Source organism: Oreochromis niloticus, linkage group LG23, assembly GCF_001858045.2.
Source record: "Oreochromis niloticus isolate F11D_XX linkage group LG23, O_niloticus_UMD_NMBU, whole genome shotgun sequence".
Classification (NCBI taxonomy): Eukaryota; Metazoa; Chordata; class Actinopteri; order Cichliformes; family Cichlidae; genus Oreochromis; species Oreochromis niloticus.
In genome coordinates this window covers 15,866,477-15,881,599 of record NC_031986.2, presented here as the reverse complement: position 1 = coordinate 15,881,599, position 15,123 = coordinate 15,866,477, and the positions used below count along the sequence as shown (strand labels likewise).

General features: G+C 39.8%; 3 protein-coding genes across 9 annotated transcripts in view; 2 read left to right on the top strand and 1 right to left on the bottom strand.

Annotated features, from left to right (window-relative positions):
• The window catches only part of LOC100708472 (FERM, ARHGEF and pleckstrin domain-containing protein 1), a 71,501-nt gene extending 67,151 nt beyond the window's left edge, over positions 1 to 4,350 (top strand). For all 4 annotated transcript variants that reach the window (XM_013264576.3, XM_013264578.3, XM_013264577.3 and 1 more), the window contains exons 26-28: positions 708 to 815; positions 2,165 to 2,316; positions 3,673 to 4,350. In XM_013264576.3, the coding sequence (XP_013120030.1) occupies positions 708 to 815; positions 2,165 to 2,316; positions 3,673 to 3,748 (336 nt within the window). In that variant the 3' untranslated portion in view covers positions 3,749 to 4,350. The remainder of the gene's footprint in view (positions 1 to 707; positions 816 to 2,164; positions 2,317 to 3,672) is intronic.
• A 248-nt stretch (positions 4,351 to 4,598) lies between these two features.
• On the bottom strand, positions 4,599 to 8,293 carry LOC100705894 (gamma-glutamylaminecyclotransferase). 3 transcript variants are annotated; one of them, XM_025903242.1, is made up of 2 exons: positions 8,270 to 8,293; positions 4,599 to 6,419 (listed from the first exon to the last, which is right to left on the bottom strand). In XM_025903242.1, the coding sequence occupies exon 2, from the start codon at positions 6,417 to 6,419 to the stop codon at positions 5,925 to 5,927; it is 495 nt and encodes a 164-aa protein (XP_025759027.1). In that variant the 5' UTR covers positions 8,270 to 8,293; the 3' UTR covers positions 4,599 to 5,924. The 3 variants fall into 3 exon arrangements, with proteins under 3 accessions (XP_025759027.1, XP_005460822.1, XP_019207308.1); XM_005460765.4 differs by lacking the exon at positions 8,270 to 8,293 and adding an exon at positions 7,167 to 7,286; XM_019351763.2 differs by lacking the exon at positions 8,270 to 8,293 and adding an exon at positions 7,025 to 7,128.
• Positions 6,721 to 14,745, top strand: LOC102077687 (cell surface A33 antigen). 2 transcript variants are annotated; one of them, XM_019351762.2, is made up of 3 exons: positions 6,721 to 6,949; positions 13,841 to 14,179; positions 14,338 to 14,745. In XM_019351762.2, exons 1-3 carry the CDS (start codon positions 6,910 to 6,912, stop codon positions 14,475 to 14,477), a joined length of 519 nt encoding a protein of 172 aa, XP_019207307.1. In that variant the 5' UTR covers positions 6,721 to 6,909; the 3' UTR covers positions 14,478 to 14,745. The 2 variants fall into 2 exon arrangements, with proteins under 2 accessions (XP_019207307.1, XP_005460821.1); XM_005460764.4 differs by lacking the exon at positions 6,721 to 6,949 and adding an exon at positions 12,212 to 12,519.
• Positions 14,746 to 15,123: the final 378 nt, after the last annotated feature.

Here is a 15,123-nt window from a genome sequence, read left to right as displayed (position 1 = left end):
AGTCCAGCTGCCTGTTTGTGTCCCACTTGTTTACCGCTGTTCTGTCTTCTTCTTCTTTGTGCTCAAAGAACCATTGCCCCAATGTCCTTTGTGTCTTTTCTTTCTGCTCATATCTGTGTTTTTGTCTTTCTCCATTGGTGTCAGTCTTTATCTCTATTTCTGCATCTGTGTGCACTAACATTGGTAGAGGCCATCAGTAGTGCGGCCAGTGAGTTGATGAGGCCCCTCAGCAGACTTCAGGGGCCCGCATCTCTTGCTTTGCTGGTTTGCTGGTACAGAAAACACAGCCTGTCTTTTAGCGACACCTGCTGGATTAGAGAGGTACTGCAACAGCTGCAAATGTGTTCAGCTTTACAAATCAGAAAACAATTAATAAATGACTATTATAATAAATAAGATAAATACATATCTAAATCAGCGTAAGTAGTTTGCAGGATATTTATTCTGCTTATGACAAATGAGTAAAACATTAGTTTTTTCCTAAGATTCGCAAATATTTATGCATTTTTTGCACATTACCTACTGACGCTCACACTAAATTTCAACATGAGTATATTACGTTGACAGGACCTGATGGCTTTCTCTTTCCCATAATCTCCTCCGTTTTAACATCCAGTTAGACTAACACTGTGTTGCATCATTGAGTTATCATTGAATGTTTTATCCATTTGCTTTTTGCTCTCTCCTTTCTTCTGTCGCCCTCACAGAACCAGCTCTCAGGTAACCTGCTAAGGAAGTTTAAGAACAGCAACGGCTGGCAGAAACTCTGGGTGGTTTTCACCAACTTCAGTCTGTTTTTCTACAAGTCACACCAGGTAAGACGAGAAGGAAAACACTGGTAGTTACAGGGCAAATACGCAGATGTGGTTTGACTTGATAATTAAAAGTGGGAAGCTGATAGTGTCTTTAAAATGTATTGAATTCAGTGTTGGGAAGGTTACTTTTAAAATGTATTCCACTACAGATTACAGAATACATGCCCCAAAATGTATTTTGTAACGTATTCCATTACATTACTCAATAAGAGTAACGTATTCTGAATACTTTGGATTACTTATATTATCATGCTTTTTACAACTACATGAATGTACTATTACTGTGTGTTTATTACTTTTACTGAAGGTTATTCGCCATACCAATACCAACTAGATGTTTAAATCTTAATATAAAATGAGTAACAGTAGGGTGGACATTAGGTAAGGCTGCACTTTTTGCAGCGATCTCGTATAGAAAACTATTCCGCGTGTATATAAAACAGGTCCGCGGCTCCGAATCGTAAAGGCGTAAAACCGTAAAGGGACCTCTGGCTAATACGTCGGGTTCCGTGTCGGGCTCGTAGCCGAAAACTAGCTTTACTTTGTTGTCTGGGTCAACTTTGCTAGTGAGAGACAGAGAGAGGCGTTGAAAGGCTGCTCCAACGTAACTTATTGTTTCGGAGGAAAACACGAACACAGTGTACAATCGAGTCTTAATAACTTACAACTGGGCTCATCAGACACTCTTTTTGGCTGCAGTGGTTATTATTATATTTACATGCTTCCATCTCCCGTTTCTGCTCGGTGACAACTCGTACTTTTCGACTTTTTTTCTCCCTCCCTTGCGCTCACAGACACATAACGGGTATGGTAGTCCATTCTCCCTGCAGCACGGACTACACTGCCCATGAGGCTACATTCTTTAGGGCTATGCCTGTAACATTCTGCCTATTGCCTTCATATTAAATAATTTTTGTGAATAATTTTTTTAAAATATTTCTTCACGTCATTATGCGGGCTGCAAGTAGAGGTGACATGGGCCGCGAGATTGAGACACAGACATGAGAGCCTCATAATGCGTGTTTTGTTTGGGTTTCCACGGGCGTGGAAACCAAAAATAGAGAGGGGACAGAAACAGGAAAATACCGCCGTGTAATCCATTCATTTCAACAAAGTAACTGTATTCTGAATGCTACCTTTTTAAATGGTAACTGTAACGGAATACAGTTACTCATATTTTGTATTTTAAATACGTAACGGCGGTACATGTATTCCGTTACTCCCCAACACTGATTGAATTAGATTGAATTTGTGCAGTCGCAGCCACAGAATGTAGTTTTGGTTACTCTGATCAGTGTAATGGTAGACATTGTATTAACAGATGTTTCCCTCTTCTGACTCATCTGCAGGATGACTACCCTCTGGCGAGCCTCCCTCTGCTGGGCTACTCTGTCACCGTCCCATCGGAGTCAGAAAACATCCACAAGGATTACGTCTTCAAACTCCACTTCAAGTCTCACGTCTACTACTTCAGATCAGAGAGCGAGTACACCTTTGAGAGGTGGGTGTACAGTAATAGACAAATGCAGAAATGCAATTAGTTACAATGTGCTTCAACTTAAACCATCCTTTTATTTTTTTTAATCCAACTCTCTGAAGCTACATCTGTCTTTTACGACGTTTGATAAATTCCTTAAATCTTTTTAATGTCCAGAACGACTCCACAGCTTGATGCTGACTTTTTAAATTGTCACCGTTTTTACAGTAAAATAGAAAATAAAGCAAAATATGCCTTAGGATGTGGCTAAGCTGTGAGTGGCAACTCATATGGGTATGCAGTGGTCTCAGGCGTCATCTAAAAGCCTGGAAAATCCAAATCAAAAAAAATTTTTTTTTAGGAATATTATGAATAATATTTGGAAACGCATTTACTATATGTGTTCAGAGCGCAGTACCTTGTGATCACCCTAGTACCTTGGTGCTAGTGTGATACACTGAATATCATGGTATAAATATAAAGCTCGTCTTCTCTTCTTTCTGAAACGTTTAGATTTTCTAGCACAAAAGTTAAGAGAGTGACACTCATTTAAAGAGCACTTGTAAATAAAGGCTTAAAATTTAATCTGACACTTGAACAGCTGACAGACATTCCTACGGCCAGAGGGGCCGATGGCGCGATATGGCAGCCTCGCTTCTGTCAGTCTGCCCAGGGCAGCTGTGGCTACAACCGTAGCTTGCCTCCACCAGTGTGTGAATGTGAGCGTGAATGAATAATGTCATTGTAAAGCGCTTTGGGTGCCTTGAAAAGCGCTATATAAATCCAATGCATTATTATTATTATTGTTATCATTATTATTATTATTATTATTATTATTATTATTATTATTATTATTATTATTATCATTATTATTATTATTATTATTATTATTACATGCTATGTGTGGGTCCAATAGACAGGTTTAGAAAAAACAATTACAAACTACAGGAAAGAGATCACTTATAGTCTGGGCCCTCTTCTGAAATTCAGATAAATTGTTTGATTTTAAATGTAAAAAGTCAATTTCTGTCTAGTTCAATTTACCAAGTTGTATTGCATTATATATTTAAATTATTTAAACAGAACTTTTTGTGACTAAACCCAACAAAGGAAAGCGTTAAGTATTTTAAAAAGTGAATATTAACAGCAACACTATTCAAACAGTCTCCTTAGCCCTGTAACCAACTAGCAACCTTCCCAGGTTTCACCCCGCCTCTTGCCCTATGATAGCTGGGATATGCTTAAACCCCTCCCACGGCCCTAAATTAGATAAGGTGGAGTAAACGGATGGGCGGATTATTCAAACAGAACTTCTGTAATGTTTGATATATTTCAATCAATGTTTGAATCTACTGATATAAATCCTTTTTTCCCCACCAGGTGGATGGAGGTCATCCGGAGCGCAACCTGCTCTACCAGCCGATCACTGCCGAGCACCAGGAAAGACCTTTACTGAGGATTCCTCCACCTCCACCTCATACTCTCTTGAGTGAAGATCTCGACTGCACAAACACCAGGAAAGACTCTTCCAGCTGCACACGCAGACACTAATTATTACCTCTGACTCCTTACACAGACTCCACTCAGAGGTCTTCTCTCTTCACCTTATTATTAACACACTTTCCACACCATTAGTGTCTGATTAGCAAAAACTATCTGCAGTCATCCACGATGTAATTCTATGTGTAATTTTTCCATTTGTCCTTGTCAACCTGGCAGCACCACATTGTGTTATTTTTTTCTTCCACCAAAGCGAGAGAAAAGGCAAACCCGAGCACGGGCGAAGGATCTGAATCACTTTGGCCTCACTCTCTCCGTGCGCTCCTCTGGTTCACTGATTTTTGGCTGGTGCTTTATAATATTTTATATTTCTGAAAATGGATGAAAAGTGTCTTAAGATCTGAAATAAACTTTATGTAGAAAGCTGTGTGCATGTTGACACAAGAATTGTGTTTTTAATTGTATGACAATCTGTCTGTATGTAATTTGATGACTTAAATGTAATGTAAGGTTGGACACAATAAGAAATCCTGCAATGTTTTTTTTTTTATTAAGTCATCCTTTTTGTACAGTACTTTTGACACTGTGAAATATCCTTAATTCTTTTTTTCCTTTGTCTTGTTTCAAAACACCTGAAACCTTCTTCCAAAGCCAACAGAGATTTCGCTGGTTGATTGCCAATTACCTTCTCTTCAGTATTCTTCAAGTTTTATGGATTTTACTATTTTAAAATAAAGATGAATAGATTGTGTTCTTATGGAACAAAATGAAACATAAATGAAAATTTCTTTTTTTTTTCTCTCTTTTTGAGTTTATCCCCTAGAGGGGATGAACACAGCACATGGAAGATCATAAAAAAAATATCAGGGTGAATTTTTATTTTCGAGGTGAACAAAGATGTGCGGAATGTAAATATTAAACACATTGTCTGCAGATTAGTGTAAAATCAGAGTTCATATCTGTGTACTACTATAAATGCTCCAAGCCTAGGGTGTCAAACTCAGTGAAAATCTCCTTTCTGTCAGTATAAACACATTTAACTACACATTTATAGTGCAAATCATTTTTTCTACTGTAGTAAATGAAAAGAAATTTTAAAAATCTGAGATCTTTATCAGTGTGAAAAGCTGTAAAAATTTCCAAAGCCCCCCCCCCCACAGTGGGTCAAATTGGAAGCCTTTGCTAGGCTGAATCTGGCTCCTGGACCTTCTGTTTGATAGCACTGATAAGAGCAGGGGTATCAAATGCCACAATGCGTTTTGTTTAATGGCAATGACATCACACATTCATCAGTCATTTCCTCCCAGACTTCTATGCAATCACTTTTTTATGAAGCACACAGGCTGGCCATACAAAAGAATGCAGGTTCAAGGGACTTGTACATTAGCTTCACCTGGAAGTTAACGGTAGTGCACAGCATCAGGCTGGAGTGATTTTCTCAGGGACATGGAGGTTTGTCTGTTTCTAAAATGATGCTTTTACATTGAAAGAGGAAGCTGACAAATGGGTGCACGTGGTTCAGAGAACGCTGCCCCTACAGCTTATATTTACTATACATGTGCAATTATTGAACTGCAGATCCGCTTTTCTATTAATATTTTCACATTAGTGAGAAACTAGGTGGCCAGTACCCATGTTTACAGTGCAGCAATTCACAACATGTGAAAGGATTTGCATATAAGACTACAGTACGTGCTGTATCTTTGCATTATTAAAAGTGCATGTGTTTAGCGTTTAAACCGGTAGTGTCATAGCAGACATCCAACCAAAATATTTAGCGTTAAAGATATAATTCATGTTACAGCAAAACGCCAAAAAAAAGCTTTCCAGTTTGATCATAATGCTTCCCAGATGATTATAAATCATAAAAATAAAAACAAATTTGTAAACAACATTATTAATGTGCAACTTTCAGTGGCACAGTGTGCCCTTTTCCTTCTCTACACTATCCTTATTTTGATTGTACGCCTGGCTATCTGCTATTAAAATGTATTTGTCTTGTGATTTCTTTCAATTCCACACACGACAGGAAACAGCACCCATGTCCAGGTGTTGTTTTCCCGAGAGCTTCTCCACCTATTCTGCTAATACCAGGTAGAGGTCCATTTGTCAGTTGCATCAGCACGGTGAGATCAGTCCCGCTCTTCTCTACGCTTATATTTGAGACCGTGATCTCCCTCTGCGTCATAGCTCTCGTAGCACGGCAGTGAGGGCCAGTCTGGCTTGTACGTCGTGGTGGTGTACACAAACACTTCCGTGATGCTACCCGGTGACAGCATCTCCTCTCCTTCCATCTTCCCCACCCACTCCTTCACCTCCAGCTGGACCACCGTCCGCTGGTACATAGTTGGGACGCTTTCAAAGTCGTCCAGGAATTTCAGCATCTGGTCATCCACTTTGTAGATCTCCCCGTGCACTCGGTGACCCTGGCCAGGGATGTCGAGAAGGAAAGGGATGTTGTACTCGGTGGTGATCACTAGTGGGTATTTCTGAATGGTGAACGCCGAACCCAGGTACTCGGCCTTTCCATTGTTGCTGTCAAACATGCGGTAGTTGTTGGGCTGCCCCTTCTTCAGAGTGCCGTAAACAAAGACCCGAGTCATGAGGCCAGAGGACCAAAGACGCATCTGTGGTGTAAAGAAGGGAGAAACATCTCTGTGAGCAAATTCCCAGCAAGTATTACTGGCAAAAATATATTTATACAATTTTAACTATTACTCTGTATTATATCAGTCACTTGTGCAGAGGTGCATATTTGATCTAATTTAAAATGACCAGACCTTCAAAATAAAACAAAGTCAAACTCAAATCTAGGTAACACTGTTTGGGAATCTGCACTCCTTACACGCATTAATTAGGAAAAAATCAGCAGATTAACATTACATGCATTACAGATTAAACGTGACTATAATAAAACACTTCCTACACACCAACTGTCAGACTGGATCTGCACACATACCTGTCATGCTGTGACTTGTGAACTTGGAGCCTGACCTGACTGGATCTCTTTGGATTGATTATTAATATAAAGTACAGTACGTGCTTAATGATTAACAGGCTTAGAGATAATCGGACAGATACTTTGGTGAGCTGGGAGAAGTCATTCAATGACAGTATATGAGGGAAAAACGCTGTTTACACCATGTTATGCTTATGGGTAAGTTAACAGTCAGTTACAATTATCAGGCAACCACGTCATCACTGTGTAATGAAAAAGCATAAGCTAGGCTACCTTAGAGTTCCTCAAACCTGCTCGAGCTGCAAGAACAATATCGATACCGGAAGTACAGTTTTAATACACACGCTGTGAAGTGACACACGGTTTTCTGCTTATCTCCCAGTCATAAAACTAACACAAAGAAGCGCAAACCTACCTTGAATAAGCAGTAGCTCTACTACTGAAAAAAGCCGTCACTGTCTCTGGATGGCGCATGCGTGGAAGCAATCCAAATAAAGGCGGAAACAACAGAGGGCGCTAAAGTGATAAAGAAAAAAGGGCATCGTGGGAAAGGACCTAGAAAAAGGGTTATACTATACTGTCTATACTATACTGTCCTGGTGGACATGACAACACTTTTTTCATGGTTACATACAGTTTTAGACTGATGTGGGCCAAAGCCTAGCACATACTTGCCAACCTTGAGACCTCAGAATTAGGGAGACATTCAAAGGGGTTTTTACAGTGTTTACTTATCGGAAAAAAATAAGTTAAATGTGGGGTGTCCAAATTCAGAGGCTGCGTCCACCCGAGGACCCGGCCTTCGCGGTCTAAGTGGGCCGGGTCCTCCGAAAGCCGGGTAGACCGGAAATGAGCGACTGTGAAATTGGGGGGTCTAGCCTTCATAATTACGTCACCTCTGCTGTCTGCTCCTTGCTGTCTAAATAAAATAAAATATAACCGGACGCTTGCGTAGATTCTCGACCATCTCACACTTCTCTTTAATCAGTTTTCTGTTTGACATTTATTCAGCTGTGTGAAAACCCCAGAGGAACCCTCCCGAGGGATTAATAAAGTTTTATTTAATCTAATCTAATCTAATCTAATAACTTTAATCTCAGCCAAACCGATTTACTCACGAACAAATAAAACACTGAAAAAGGCCAAACAATAACATGTTTAAGTTATTTGAAGTTTACACAACTACATTCTCGCCTGAAAATATGTTAAAAGTTTATTTTGCGACCCAGAAAGAGTAATAAGAGTAATATTAATACTATAGCTGCAGTAGTAGTAGCCATTGTTGGAAACTGGAATTGGCTGGGCCAATCTAGGATATGGTTTTTCAATTTTGTTGTCCGGGTGGAAAATCGGGAGAAATTGGGGAGAATGGTGGCTCCGGGAGATTTTCGGGAGGGGCACTGAAATTCGGGATTCTCCCGGAAAAATCGGGAGGCTTGGCATGTATGGCCTGGTATTGCCTGTAACGTTATTATGACGGACACATTTTATGAGTGAACTTGACTTTAAGTGACTTACAGGTTTCTTTGAAAAATACTTTGTTATATCCAGGTTCTTCCTTTTTGCTGCCATCCTCCTCTCCTCCTTGCAGGTCCTCGCAGCGCAGGCTTGTCGCTGCTAAAACTAAACAGAGCTCCCTGAAAGGCACAGCCAATCACATTGGCCATATTTGTCACATGAGGTAGGACTCCAGTAGAGAGCGTAATTTAACTCTTTCTGCACCGCTGGGCGAATGAGACGTTGACAGATCTTTTTTTTTCTTTCTATCGGGTTTGTATTTCTTTACTCGAAGAGATCAAATTATTGGTGGGGACAATTCAATAATCGCTGGATATTGGTGGGGACATGTCCCTTCCGTCCATGCCAAATCGACGCCCTTGATCCAGTTAGTACGGTGGCCCTGAGAGGCCAAACGGACTGCAACTTCAGAAAACACTTGCAAAAAGAAAAACACTTGCAAAAAGAAAAACGCTGCAAAAAGAAAAATGCTGCAAAAAGAAAAACGCTGCAAAAGCACACAAAGCACAACGGAAATAGGAAAAAAGACAACGGAAATGTTTCTGGGGAGACAATAACCAGACGGACCAGTTGCACGAACCAAAACATGTATGTATGGCTGTATCCCAATTCAGGGACTGTTTCCCAATTCAGGGTCTGCAGCCTTAAAGTACGCAGCCTTAACGGTCCTTAAGGGCCGCACTCAAAGACCGCTGAGGCCGGCTTGTAGGCTTGTGAGATGGGACGGTCTAGCCTCCGTCGCGCTGCCCAGGTTGCCTAGCAACCATGATACTAACAGCTGGAAACGTTTCATACAGCTTTGTTTGACAGAAATGAAGGAGAACATATTTTGTACATTTGTTTCTACATGAGCTTTGTGTGATTTGATAAGTATCTGAGGCTGATGATTTTTGGGCTTCATTTCTGTACTGAACAGTCATTTAAGATTAGCTAGTAAATAACAATTAGCTCATGTTGTTCATGAGACTAAAGTCATCTCACTTTGGTAATGTAAATATAATATGGCCAATATTTTATTAATCATTATTAGTTATTACAGCAGTGAACATGAACTCTGTGCCAAACACTGAGCTTCAGTAAAGATTCAAGTTGCATTTATTTATATTTCCTATCACCTTAAATCTTCACTCAAAGACAAGCATCTTTGACAGTGTATATATAGATGTATTATATATAAGAGACAAATATTGTTTTTTTTAATATGTTGGCATTACTAAATTTGGCTCAATGCTTATATATGTGTGGAAGAAGCAAATGTACGAGCTGTGATAACTGTGTCTGATAGAATGAAGAGTAGACTGATACATTAAATATCCCTTTATTGGGTGAGAAAATCAGACCATGTCATAACTGCTTTAAGTCATACAGAATAGATATCAGAGCCTTAAACAGGCTGACTTCTGCTAAATGGGTCAAACTGGGCAGAAAGTCTACAAACACATAACATCCTTATAGAATATGATGTAACACTATAGATCAACTTACCTCAGAATATATAAAGCATATAAACAATTACAGCAATATGATGCAACAAACACAGCAGTACTACTAATCCAAAATACTCAAAGCTTCGTAGAACTGAAACAAACATTTATTTTTAGCTCCATTCTGCTGCTGATACATACTTTAGGTTTCTGAATATTAAACTTGTTGCTGCCTTTCATAGTGTGTAACTTGAAGGCCCTGAGTACTTTCTCCCACACTGAAAACACTGGGATGATAAAATTATTTGAACATTACCTAATAAGACTGATTCAGGACAGACAATTAGTTATTTTAAACTTTTCTAGCAGTCCTTCACAAACAGGGAACAGTCTGTCTATTCTCTCCATCTGTCAGCTGCTGCTGGCTCTTCCTCCTCCTCTTCCTCACACACTGCTGAGTTTGTCCAGGTGGATCATCAGGGGTGCAAAGCCTCACAGATGATGTGCAGCAGTGGGTCCCTCAGTCTGTCCTCACTCTGGACACTTGCAGTTGTCGCACATGGAAATCAAATGTGTGATAAGCTGCAGGATTCAAACACAAGTGTAACTTATAAATACATGTTCATACTTTTATTCCACAATCAGAGAGAAAGAAACAGAGACAGAGTGCAGGACAGACAGACAGGTGACAGTCTCAGGTGTACACACTGCTACAAAACAGCACAAGAGAAGGAGGATTTAGTGTTTGTGTTATTATGAGTGCTAAACAAGAAGAGTTCCCAGATGGTCCAGTGGACACATGTGTGACTCCTGTGATTAAAGCATCTTTCTTTCAACTTAACGAGTGAACGGTCAGCTCGTTCAAACACACGTTAAAGTCCGTTTGGCTCGACACCACCGAACAGAGGCAGCAATATAACATAGCTAACATTAACAGTGCAGTGAATCCTGCTTGTGCCGTGATATTCAGGACTGCAAACCGAGCAGCATCACTGACTTTCAGCTTGTTGTGTTTGTGGATATATGACTGACTTTAATTATCCATAAAATCATCAGATTCTCTGTAAGATTAAGGTCGACTATCTAACGGCGTATAAAGTAAAGGCTTTAAAACAAAGTAAATGCTGAAAGTACAAACATCGCTAATGTCACATAACTTTGCCGGCATGTGGCCAACAGTAATGTTTTAATGTTCCTCATTATTAAACATTTGCACATAAATAAGTGACATAATATTCAGAACTTACTTTTGAAAGTTTACTCTTTGGCCGCTCCACTTCTTTGAAGTGTCTCCCAGTGCACTTGTTAGCATGTTTTGGTTCGTGCAACTGGTCCGTCCGGGTATTGTCTCCCCAGAAACATTTCCGTTGTCTTTTTTCCTATTTCCGTTGTGCTTTGTGTGCTTTTGCAGCGTTTTTCTTTTTGCAGCGTTTTTCTTTTTGCAGCATTTTTCTTTTTGCAAGTGTTTTTCTTTTTGCAGCGTTTTTCTTTTTGCAGCATTTTTCTTTTTGCAGCGTTTTTCTTTTTGCAGCATTTTTCTTTTTGCAGCATTTTTCTTTTTGCAGCATTTTTCTTTTTGCAAGTGTTTTTCTTTTTGCAGCGTTTTTCTTTTTGCAGCGTTTTTCTTTTTGCAGCATTTTTCTTTTTGCAAGTGTTTTTCTTTTTGCAGCGTTTTTCTTTTTGCAGCATTTTTCTTTTTGCAGCGTTTTTCTTTTTGCAGCATTTTTCTTTTTGCAGCATTTTTCTTTTTGCAAGTGTTTTTCTTTTTGCAGCATTTTTCTTTTTGCAGCATTTTTCTTTTTGCAAGTGTTTTTCTTTTTGCAGCGTTTTTCTTTTTGCAGCATTTTTCTTTTTGCAGCATTTTTCTTTTTGCAAGTGTTTTTCTTTTTGCAGCATTTTTCTTTTTGCAGCATTTTTCTTTTTGCAAGTGTTTTTCTTTTTGCAGCGTTTTTCTTTTTGCAGCATTTTTCTTTTTGCAAGTGTTTTTCTTTTTGCAAGTGTTTTCTGAAGTTGCAGTCCGTTTGGCCTCTCAGGGCCACCGTAAGTTAGATAGGATAGGTTAATAAATTGGATTTAACTTAACCACAATACTTTGCCATGGGTTCTTTATAAACTTGAGTTGGGGGGGGGTGCGGCAAAACCCACGCTACACCCGTGCTTTACTTCCGCTCCAGCAAGTTTCAAAACAAAGTCCCGCAATTAAAGGAAAATTACAAAAATGTTCCTAACAAATACAATGAAGAACATTAAAATAATTCGTTACAATCGCTATGATTTTGACGACTGAAATTAGCTGCTTAATTTTGTTCTGCCCTGCCTACTGAGAAACCTGACACCGGGTCATTTGCGTACTAACAGCGATTGGATGTTTAGCCGGGGGGAGAGTGGATGCGCACAAACGGAGCACGGAGGAAAAGAGCAAACGAGACATGAAACCTATCATGTTTGACTTAAGGGGGCAGGACGTTTGTTTCAGGGGTAACGCCCCCTCTTGCCCGCCCCTACGACACACGCCGAGAATCCCGACACTGACGTTGAGGTCCATCCCCTACTCATGCTCACTGAGGTACCGCAGGGCTTTTGCCACCCGGTGGGGAACACACGGTTTTCGGTGCTTGTCAGCGGGTCTCTCATAAATCTGCTGCCCTGTATAACCGGAGTATTAGCGATTATTTTCCAGCAACCATTCACGACCGGTCGGAAACTTTTTACACCAACTTTTGTATCACTCTGATCTAATCAGGACCCTAAAACTACAAATAATGGATGTAACATCAACCTGCTGGACTCTGTTGGTCTCCTTTATTTTCTCGATCATGTCTGCAGGTGAGTTAAAGCATGAACCTGATTTTTTTTTCTTCATACCGCGTTATTCTGTAACAACACTTATTATAACAACACACCTTCACATCACGGTTACGATATTAGCCAATATCCTCTACTTTGTGCAAACTCAGTCAGCTTCCCGCTATCACTGTGAACTTTTTCCAGCATTAAGACCAGTCGTGTTCAGGCCCCCCTCCTGTGTTTCAGGACATGGTTGACATGTACATGGTGGACATGGTTAGCCCGGTCAGGGACTTAAAAACTCCCATCCCATTTCAAGGTCAGAGGAGAGACTGCACTACCCGTGTTCATGATGCTTCTCTCCGAAACCAAACACGATCCTTCTTCTTCTATAACGTCGCCTGGATATCCTCGTTAAACTTTCTAATAACGCAGCGTTTGTGTTCAGAAGGTGTTTCTACCATCTGTCTAATGACTGAGATAAAACAAAACATTCTTAAACGAAAGAATCCGACAAAAGAAGAAGCGGATAAACGTAAGGCTGTCACAACCAAACTCTCCCGGGAGCAAGCCCCCCCCTTAGTCTAAAAGAAAAAAACCACATACTTCCTGTATTAGTGGGTTTTTGTTTTTTTTTTTGCTTTTTTGATTGCATTGGACTAAAGTGACTGAAAAACGGTTACCAAACATCTGTAAAATATGTTTACGTGCTATCTGTGTTATATAAAAAAAAACTTAATATCTTCCTGCTTGGTTCTACAAACAGGTCTCATTTAAAATAACTGTTGAAGCGGATTCCTTCTTGTGTGAGTTTGTGTATGTTGTTTTCATGCAGAAGGCTTGAATTAAAGCCATGCTGTATGTCCATAAGTAGTAAACGTCTTTAGACATACACTGTATAATGTTAAGGTGTAATATTAATAATAACTTATCAAATATATAAATAATTAATTGTATTTAGTAGTCAATAAAAACTACAGAGCTCCCAAATCAAAATCTGTTATAAATTGCTTGACTTATATGTTTAAACCATTTCATGTACCGCAGTTATATAAAAAACTTTTATTGTGAAAAGAAGAAAACACTGTCACTGTAATGATCCTGTGTGATGCCCACACAGGATTACAGCTGTTTTTTGGGCTCTGTCTGTCTGTCATTTTTTTTTGTTTTGTTTTTTGTTTGTTGCTCACAACCTTAAATTTCAGATTTGTTTGGCTGAATTTTAAGTTTTCTAGGAGTTCATGCCATGGTCTAGGAAGATCTCCAACACAACAGGCTGAAACCATGACTGGCTGCTGTACAAGTGAATAGTTGTACTTTGACCTTTAACCTCTCTGCTCTGTGTTGTTTCCTGTTTCAGATCAGGAAAACATCACAGCTGAGTCTGGACAGAACGTCACTCTGACATGTCGAGCTCCAAACATCAAGAATGATCTTGTAGAGTGGAGCAGAGCTGACCTGGGAGATGAATATGTGCTATTTTACCGGGATGATCTGTCTGTTTCTGATCACCAGCATCAATCATTTAAGAACCGGGTGGATCTGCAGGACAGACAGATGAAGGATGGAGATGTGTCTTTGGTTCTCATGAATGTGACGATTAATGACACTGGAACATACAAGTGTCGTGTTCCTTTGGACAAAACACACTCATCGAATCCCATCAGCATCATCTTCCTGAGTGTTGTTGATCCTCCAGGTGAGTGAGTAGAGTTGAGTGTGTGTGTGATCAGAGGTGAAGCTGCTTCCTGGTTGTTGATGTTTGTTTCTAAAGATGTTGTTGATGAGACCTTGTAGAAAGCAGCTGCTCTGAGTGATGTGATCAGCTGACACCTCACACCTGTTTCTCTCCTGCAGCTCCACCAGGAGGAGCCACAGAGGATGGAGATGGAGTTGGTAGACGTCATCATGGTCGACTGATAGCTTCTGTTTTGTGCCTTGTTGTAATCATTGTTGTGTTCTTTAAAATATTTCACCATTATTGTGATCCCCTTTGATGACAACAACAAGAAACTAAAGCGACAGATGACAGACTGTATCAAACCAAAGTGCATCAGCCTGAGGTGTAGTAGACAGACCAGTTTCTTTTTCATCTCCTGTGTTTCTGTATGATGAGTGAGTGTCTAATGTCTAGGTGTGGGAGTGGGAATGGAGGGGTGATGAGAGGGTGTAATGAAGTTGATGTGTGTATTTTCTTTATGCATTTAATGTGTACAGCTCTTTGAATGACTTCCTTACTGTATGAGAAGTGCTATGTAAATAAAGTTTTTAGTGATATACTAAGATTAATACTTTATTTATGCACCAAGCACATTGCAAGAAAGTCACAAAACACAATTTTTAAACTTGCCTTGTAACATATATACATGACAAACATGTTGTTTGGTGTAAAATTCGTGGTGGATTCAAACCCAGGACCTTGTTGCTGTGAGGCACCAGTGCCATCACCCAGTGGTGACAAAGCCTGAAAATCAGCACATGTTCCCTCAGTCGTACAAAGCAAATGTTTTACATTCAGCCTGATTTGTTTTTCTTCTCCTCCATCATCAGTGATCAGAGGTCTGCACTGTGGAGCAGGATTTAGTCTCATCCAGGTAACTTCAGGGTTAACCCTGGTTTTACTGTAATATTAAGATGGTTCAC

Excerpts from the sequence above, each read along its gene's own strand:
- LOC102077687 (XM_005460764.4), top strand. The coding sequence starts at position 12,456 with ATGGATGTAACATCAACCTGCTGGACTCTGTTGGTCTCCTTTATTTTC. Across the intron at positions 12,520-13,840 it reads TTTCTCGATCATGTCTGCAG|ATCAGGAAAACATCACAGCT; the intron begins GTGAGTTAAAGC and ends TTCCTGTTTCAG. Across the intron at positions 14,180-14,337 it reads GAGTGTTGTTGATCCTCCAG|CTCCACCAGGAGGAGCCACA; the intron begins GTGAGTGAGTAG and ends TCTCTCCTGCAG.
- LOC100705894 (XM_025903242.1), bottom strand. The coding sequence starts at position 6,419 with ATGCGTCTTTGGTCCTCTGGCCTCATGACTCGGGTCTTTGTTTACGGC.